This window comes from Procambarus clarkii, chromosome 20 (genome assembly GCF_040958095.1).
Source record: "Procambarus clarkii isolate CNS0578487 chromosome 20, FALCON_Pclarkii_2.0, whole genome shotgun sequence".
In the NCBI taxonomy this organism is placed as follows: Eukaryota; Metazoa; Arthropoda; class Malacostraca; order Decapoda; family Cambaridae; genus Procambarus; species Procambarus clarkii.
This window is the reverse complement of record NC_091169.1, coordinates 13,612,253-13,620,950: the sequence shown is the minus strand read 5'-3', so window position 1 is coordinate 13,620,950 and position 8,698 is coordinate 13,612,253. Positions and strand designations below refer to the sequence as shown.

The 8,698-nt window shown below is 44.0% G+C and overlaps 1 protein-coding gene across 1 annotated transcript in view; it reads right to left on the bottom strand.

Annotated features, from left to right (window-relative positions):
• LOC138366709 (neural cell adhesion molecule 1-like) overlaps positions 1-8,698 on the bottom strand; it is a 1,471,037-nt gene that overhangs the window by 1,086,796 nt on the left and 375,543 nt on the right. Inside the window, exon 10 of the mRNA XM_069327980.1 lies at positions 1-15. This exon is cut by the window's left edge and continues 116 nt beyond it. Coding sequence (XP_069184081.1) covers positions 1-15 — 15 coding nt within the window. The remainder of the gene's footprint in view (positions 16-8,698) is intronic.

The following is an 8,698-nucleotide window of genomic DNA, read 5'->3' as shown; positions in this document are numbered from 1 at the left end:
CAAGGCGAGGCTTATCTGTCACACAGATAACAATAACACTATTAACATCATGATGATAGTAGTAGTAGTAATAATAATAATAATAATAATAATAATAATAATAATAATAATAATAAAAGCACACTTATGTATTCGTGTAATTTATATAAAGATTTACAGCAAGTCTTTCAGACTCTCCTGAGTTATTTGTGAAGGTGTGAGTGTGTGGTCAGGATGAGACTTCAATCTCAACCACAAGGCATTAGTAGCTGAGATGTAGGTGTCAGTGGCATGATACACAAATAATAACATCATTTAAGGCAATGAGGTGACTTGGACGAGCGTCCTGGTGGTTCCCAGACGCACACCTCAACCCACTCGGCCACATGACACAAGTCAATCAACCTGAAACTCTACTAAATTCACTGATGTGGTCAATAGGCTCCAAATGGTACCACACTGGCCTATCAGTAGTGATGTCCTCACCCTCACACCCTGGTATGTCAGTAGTGTGGTGAAAGAGGTATAGACGGTGTCAAGTGTGTGGTGAGTGAGGTATGTATGGTGTCAAGTGTGTGGTGAGTGAGATATAGACGGTGTCTAGTGTGAAGTGAATGAGGTGTACCTGGTTGGTTGCTAGCTGGTTGATGGGGTTCTGGGAGTTCTTCTACTCCCCTAGCCCGGCCCGAGGCCAAGCTTCACTTGTTTGAGTTTGGTCCACTAGGCTGTTGCTTGGAGCGGCCCGCAGGCCCACATACCCACCACAGTCCTGTTGGTCCGGCACTCCCTGAAGAAAACAATCTAGTTTCCTCTTGAAGATGTCCACGGTTGTTCCGGCAATATTTCTTATGCTCGCTGGGAGGGTGTTGAACAACCGCGGAACTCTGATGTTTATGCAGTGTTCTCTGATTGTGCCTATGGCACCTCTGCTCTTCACTGGTTCTATTCTGCATTTTCTTCCATATCGTTCACTCCAGTATGTTGTTATTTTACTGCGTAGATTTGGTACTTGGCCCTCCAGTATCTTCCACGTGTATATTATTTGATATCTCTCTCGTCTTTTGCCCAACCACATGGGTTGGACAGTAGCACTTCGGTGTCGCTTCATGCAGGTAAGCGTTCAATCCCTGATTGTCCAAGTGGTTGGGCACCCTTCCTTTTCCCCCCACCTCCGTCCCATCCCAAATCCTTATCCTGACTCCTTCCCACTGTTATATAGTCGTAATGGCTTGGCGCTTTCCCCTGTTAGTTTCCTTCCCTTTTCTCTCGTCTCCTTTCTAGTGAGTACATTTGGAGAGCTTTGAGACGATCCCAATAATTTAGGTGCTTTATCGCATCTATGCGTGCCGTATATGTTCACTGTATTCCCTCTATTTCAGCAATCTCTCCTGCTCTGAAGGGGAAAGTGAGTACCGAGCAGTACTCAAGACGGGACAGCACAAGTGAGTTGAAGTGTACAACCATTGTGATGGGATCTCTGGATTTGAAAGTTCTTGTAATCCATCCGATCATTCCTGGCTGACGCAATATTTGCTTGGTTATGCTCCCTAAACGTTAGGTCGTCAGACATCATTATTTCCAAATCTTTGACATGCTGTTTTCCTACTATGGCCACATTTGTAGGAAAACAGCATGTAAAGGATTTGGGAGTAATGATGTCTGACGACATCATCGTATAGACGATGTCAAGTGTGGTGAGTGAGATATAGGTGATGTCAAGTGTGGTGAATGAGGTATATATAGTGTCAAGTGTGTTGTGAGTGAGGTATAGATAGTGTCAACTGTGTTGAATGAGGAATAGGTGGTATCAAGTGTGTGATGAGTGAGGTATAGACGGTGTTAACTGAGGAGAGGTATAAATGGTGTCTATTGTGGTGAGTTAGGTATAGATAGGGTCAAGTGTGTTGAATGAGGTATAGATGTTGTCAAGTGTGTGATGTGTGAGGAATAGATGGTGTAAAGTGTGCGGTGAGTGAGGTATAGATGGTGTAAATTGTTTGGTGAGTAACTTATAGATGGAGTCTAGTGTGTGGTGAGTGGGCTATAGACGGTGTCTAGTGAGTGGTGAGTGAGGTATGGATGTTTTCAAGTATGTGTTGAATGAGGTATAGATGGTGTCAAGTGTGTGCAGAGTGAGGTATAGACGGTGTTGGAAATAAACCAACATTTAATTGTCGTTTGTATGCTAAACACAGCATTTACTAACATTAATAACATGTAGAACTAATTTAAATTAATATTTTCTCTACTGCATATTCTTTGCCAAATTCTTCCTACTTGGCATGTCGATATTGCGCTAGAGAACTCCGCAGAGGTATAAATACTATCTACATATTACAGAATTAAGTAATATTCTCACTTTCTGTCAGTATTCTTTCTAAATAATTATATACTGACAGTATAGCAACCAGTGATCTGATATTAGCGTGTTATCAGCTAGAGATCACTATCTAACAGTTTATCTGTTATAATAAATCGTCATGGAGGAACCAGAAATTTCCCTCCATTTCTCGTCTAATAAGAATCTTGTTCATATTAATTATTACCTGACGAGAATTAATATAACATCTAACTCTCTGTATTGTCAACCCCAGTTTTATCATCTCATTAAGTACAGTAATTATAAGGAAAAGAATTTTCCATTTCTGCTGAAACACGTTTGCGCCTGCGCGGACGAGACGGGGTAGAGGGAGAGAGGAGGAGCGTCATATCGTCAGAGGACTGTGATCGGAGCGTCGCCGATACCCGCCATTGCAGCAGATTACTGGCATACGTCGAGTCTAGACCTGAATGGGCTGATATTTCATGATCATATCAAGCACAAGAAGTGGCCATTTCATTTAATTGGCATGGAGCACACCATTTAGCGGACCACTACGATTACTGGTGATTCCAGGCCTCGCCACTAGTGTGGGCAGTCGTCGCCATTCGCGTTCCCAGTGGTTGTTTGGCGCTGCAAGGGAGTGGTTTGGTGTCGGTGGCGTGGTGCGCCCGCTGACCGGCGTGTCAGCTGGCAGCATGGCAGCGGCTGGGAGTAGGCCGATTCGCCGTGTAGATACTGTGGGGCTGGCTTTCTCTGCTCCTGTGGACTGGCCTCTCGTAGAAGTCGCGTTACTGGACGTTTTGCGTGTGAAGGTCGCCAATCTTCTAGGCCTGGAGAAACTTACGTCTATACGTCTATACGTGTGGTGGTGAAATTTGTCACGTCAGCCGGCTACCTAGATTTTGTGCGCCGCTACACAGACGAGTCGTTTACGCTACCTGCTTCTGCTGTGACTGTGAGGATGACGGATCCTTGAGGCCCACTGACTTTTGGTAGTGTGCACAGTGTGCCGGTGGATTTCCCGGAACAGGAGCTGCGTTCCGAATTTGCCAGGTTTGGTGCGGTGGTGACACATCGCTTCAATTTTTTACGTTCTGGGAGGCTGCAGGGACTCTGTCTTGGCATGCGGACGCTTGGCATGCGACTCACCGTCGACATCCCTTCCCGGGTTTCCATCTGCAGGCTATCCATGAGAATCTTCTATCAGGGCTAGTCGTGCACCTGTTTCAGGTGTGGTAAAGAGGGCCACGTTGCGGCCGGGTGCAGCACCCCTCGCACTATGGAGCCTTCTGTATTTCATGCTGTTGATTTCCCTTCCTTGCGCTCACGTAGTGCTTCACCTGTGGATCCTCGCTCTGTACGTGAGGGGGTGGTGGTGTGTGCGGCGCCTCCCCCTCAGCCTCCATAGGATTCTTCACCTGTGCTCGTTCCTGCTCCTCTGCCCATCCTGTTATCATCGCGGGATCCCTCCCCTGTGCGGGCCCCTTCCTTGTCACTAGCTGCGCCTGTTGTCTCTCCGACTCCGGTGTCCCCAGTGGATGGCGGCCTTATTCCCCATGTTGTTGAGGATGCCCTTCTGTGAAGTCGTGCACTTGCGGATGTGGGGCGGCCTGCTGCTGGCTCTTCTCGGGTACCTCCTGTTGGGGGCGATAGTTCTGATGACCAACGGCCTGTTCTGAAGCGTTCCCGGATGGACCGGGTTGTGTCGCCCCCTCGTGCGTGGGTGGATGAGTGTGCAGATATGGATCAGGATGCTGTGGAGGGCTCTGTGTTGCCTCCTGTGTCCAGCCCTTTGCCTCCTGCTGTTGGCTCCCCTCCGTGGGAGGCTTCCCCTGGTGTTGTGACCTCATCGTGATATTGAAGAAGGATGGGCGTCGGGGTGGGCCTCTGCTCCTGTTCTCAGGGGAGGGGGCCCCGGCGCGTCTGCGGATCCCCCCTGTGCGCAGCCCTGTGCGCCGTCCGTTGTGAGGCTTGGTGTGGGCTCCGGTCGTTATCCCTGTGTGCCGCCAGGTGCCCTTTCCAGTGCGCTTCCCGATGCTCGGCCCCCTGGGGAGGTGCCCCTCCCACTCTTCTCTCCCGCCGGGGAAGTGTTGGATGAGTCAGATTCTTTGTTGGTCTATTATGATGTCCTGGTGCGTACTGTTCCGTGTGACCCTGCTACCATTTGGGTTCCGCAGGTGAAGAAATTTTTTAGTGTGGTGCCGGATTTCATGTTTCTCCTGGGCGTCCGGTATCTGATGTTGAAATGGCGGTTTGGGGGGCTTATTGCATGCGCTTTCTAGTGCAGGAGTACCTTGATAAATATGTGTAATCCTTGGGGTTGGTGGTGTTTAAATGCTTCTGTCTTTCTGCCTGGGTGTGTGTGACTGGCTGTGCTTGTGCCTGCATTTGTGTCTTGTGTGTGCATAGGTGTTTCTTCCTGGCTCCTGCGTGTGCCTGTTAGGTTATGTTTTGTTACTGTCTTTTTCATGTTACTGATTCTGTGTTTTTGCCTCTGTGCTTGGGGTTTGCGAGGCCTCATGTTTTATGTACTATTATGTGCCTGTGTTTGGGTGGTTGGGCTGGTTGTGGTTGTGTTAGCTTTTTGTATTTCTGCTCTTATTATTATGGGTGTGGTTGTATTTAATGTTATTTATGTTATTTATATCTTGTATTGTTTCTTTGTGTTGTTCTCTTTTTGTTATGTATCCAGTGCCCGTTTCGGGGTTTCCAGTTTTGTACCATGTTTCCTTCACTTTTGTTTTTTATGTATATTTGGTCCGTTTTTCATGTGTTTATGGTGTATTACCTTGTTATGTTTTCCCTGTATTTTTCCCCTGATTGTCTTCATGTGTTGTTCTTATGCATTTGTCTGTTTTGTACTTGGGTTCTTTTTATAAAAAAAAAAAATATAACTACGATTTCTGGTGACTGCTGTGACTCCATCCACGATCATACGATCGTTTCGGCGAACACCTATACGGTTAAGTGGTTTTATTTACTTGTATTAGAGCTCAGCACATTAATTTTTACCATTTGTTCGTTGTTATAACGTATGCCCTTCCCTAACCACCCAGTGAACAACATTTAATTCTTTCAGTGGCTAATAGTTGTATAATTATTTGAGTGTAGGCGTCTTCTACATTTTTCTGGGTTTGCAGCCTGTGTCCGCCTGAGAAGAGATCATCTCCCCACGCCGCGTGTTGCGAGACGCATGTTCTAGCAAGTTCCAGATGAGGCTACCTCACACGCGCACAACTTTTCTCAATCACAGCTAAGAAGTTGAAATTATTTTAGTACATTTACTAACCCCACTTATCAATGATTGAGATTCATGGCAATATCCATTTCTTATGAATTTATTATGTATGCTATATATTTCTAGTGCATATATTTCTTAACACTTTACTAACAGATTTGATATGAATAATTATCTTATCTTATGCTAATTGCTGCATTATTACTGCCATTGGTTAATCTTGTTTTACGGTAGTATCTTGAGGTAACCTTTGCCTCTAATTTATTATTACATAATCTTTATAATTTGCATTTACATTTAGTTACTCAGTGAAGAAACAGCACTGAAATCTTGATTGGGATATATTAATCTTTTGGCATGTAACCCCCCATTTTGGGTGAGTGAACTTGACTCATAATATACAGTCCCTTTAATATTCAATGCATTATTAGTTAAGAACATTCATAGGACACTAGTTAATGGAATTAATATCTAACCACTTGCTCTACCTAGATGTCCACTTTTCAACAAAAAGATGTGTCTTTCGTAGCTATCGAAAATAGTATCAATTTAAATGATTTACATGAGTCAAGTTTACCCACAGACGGTGTCTAGTATGTGGTGAGGTATAGATGGTGTCTAGTATGTGGTGAGGTATAGATGGTGTCTATTATGTGGTGAGGTATAGATGGTGTCTAGTATGTGGTGAGGTATTGATGGTGTCTAGTATGTGGTGAGGTATAGATGGTGTCTAGTATGTGGTGAGGTATTGATGGTGTCTAGTATGTGGTGAGGTATAGATGGTGTCTAGTATGTGGTGAGGTATTGATGGTGTCTAGTATGTGGTGAGGTATTGATGGTGTCTAGTATGTGGTGAGGAATAGATGGTGGCAAGTGTGTTGAGTGAGTTATAGATGGTTTCAAGTGTATGCTGAGTGAGGTATAGACGGTATCAAGTAATGTGAGTGAGGTATAGATTGTCAAGTATGAGGTGAGTGAGGTATAGATTGTCAAGTATGAGGTGAGTGAGGTATAGATGCTGTCAAATGTTTCGTGAGTGAGTTATAGATCGTCTCAAGTCTTAGGTGAGTGAGGTATATAGACGGTGTCAAGTGTTTGGTGAGTGAGGTTTAGATTGTGGTATGTGTATGGTTAGTGAGGTATAGATTGTGTCAAGTGTGTGGTGAGTGAGGTATAGATAGTGTCAATTGTGTTGAGTGACGAATAGATGGAGTCAAGTGTGTGCTGAGTGAGGTATAGAAGGTGTCAAGTGTGGAGAGTGAGGAATAGATGGTGTCAAGTGTTTGGTGAGTGAGGTATAGATAGTGTAAAATGTTCGGTGGGTGAGGTATAGATGGTGTCAAGTATGTGTTGTATGAGGTATATATGGTGTCAAGTGTGTGCTGGGTAAGGTATAGATGGTGTCAAGTGTTTGGTGAGTGAGGTATAGATGGTGTCAAGTGTGGTGAGTGAGGTATAGATGGTGTCAAGTGTGTCAGAGGGAGGTATAGATGGTGTCAAGTGTGTGCTGGGTGAGGTATAGATGGTGTCAAGTGTGTGCTGGGTGAGGTATAGATGGTGTCAAGTGTGGTGAGTGAGGTATAGATAGTGTCAAGTGTGTCGGAGGGAGGTATAGATGGTGTCAAGTGTGTGCTGGGTGAGGTATAGATGGTGTCAAGTGTGTGCTGGGTGAGGTATAGATGTGTCATGTGTGGATAGTGAGGTATAGATGGTGTCAAGTGTGTGGTGAGTGAGGAATAGATAGTATCAATTGTATTGAGATATAGATGGTGTGAAGTGAATGCTGAGTGAGGAACAGACGGTGTCAAGTGTGGTGAACAACCCGCCAAACACACACACCGAAACTACGACGTTGGTGCAACGTTCGAACAAGTTTTAACACCTCCTAACCAGTTATAACAACCAATATAGCAAGTTGTAACATCGTTCTAATAGGTCATAAGCACGTTAAGCCAAGATGTAACAAATATATTACAAGTTGTAACAAGCGGAAAATAGAGACAGTTTCGGTTTGTGTTTCCAGGGCATGAGGTATAGATTGTGTCAAGTGTGTAGTGAGTGAGGTATAAATGGAGTAAGTGTTTGGTGAGTGAGTTATAGATGGTATCAACTGATTGGCTAGGGAGGTATAGTCGGTGTCAAGTGTGTTGACTGAGGTATAGATGGTGTTGGAAATTCCCAACACTCATACACTACCATTGTATTATAATACATCATTATTATATACTAATTACAGTAGTTATTAATTTCACTAATGGTAGTGTTAACATGAATTAATATTTCTTTATCTGAGCCTATTGCTAATATTCTCACGACATCGAGAGACAGGATTGCGTCAGATAATGTACATTTAAACATATTTATTACCAATATGTTAGAGAATTGAATGTGGTTCTCTAAAATTATCAGTATTCCATACAGTAATAACTATGGATAATATAGCTCCCATTAATCCAAAACCGAGAGTTATTAATTGAAATTATTATCAAGTAGCAGTTTCATCTGTTACGTACAAATGCTATGGAGGAGATAAATTTCCTCTGCATTTCTCGTTTAACACATTTAACGAGAATATGATATTATTTAATTCCCTATAATTGCAACCCGGTTCTCATTAACGCGTTACATCAATAATTACACGGAAAAGAATTATCCATGATTAGTAATTTCTGTTGTGAATGCGTGAGACGAGTTGAGGGAGGGTGGAGACGCCGCCATTATTCGCCTCTAGCTACCACGCCGTGAGGACGTAATCGTTATTCCTGCTCCAGCCACGAGCAACGACGCCAACAATTATATCGTGCGTCCTGGGAGTGTAGATTACCACCAATACTACGTTAGGCCCTTGCAGTTAATCGACCTAGGAGCGTGCTATTGCTCCAGTAGCAATCTGGAAATGCTTCGGTGGACAACCAGCAGGTTAAGTGCCATAGTTTTGGTTATATAATGAGATCTCTCTTTATATCCTTGTACTGTGCACTGTCCATCGTTATGCTACGCGACCTCCCCAAACAATAAGTACATCCATAAGGAATTAAATTTATTCCTTTTATGGCATAGTGAGGATATTAGATAGTAGGTGTAACCCATGATTTTATACAGTTGAAATTTCAGCTTGTGTTGTAAGCGGTCGTGGTCATCATGTTCCCACGCCATGC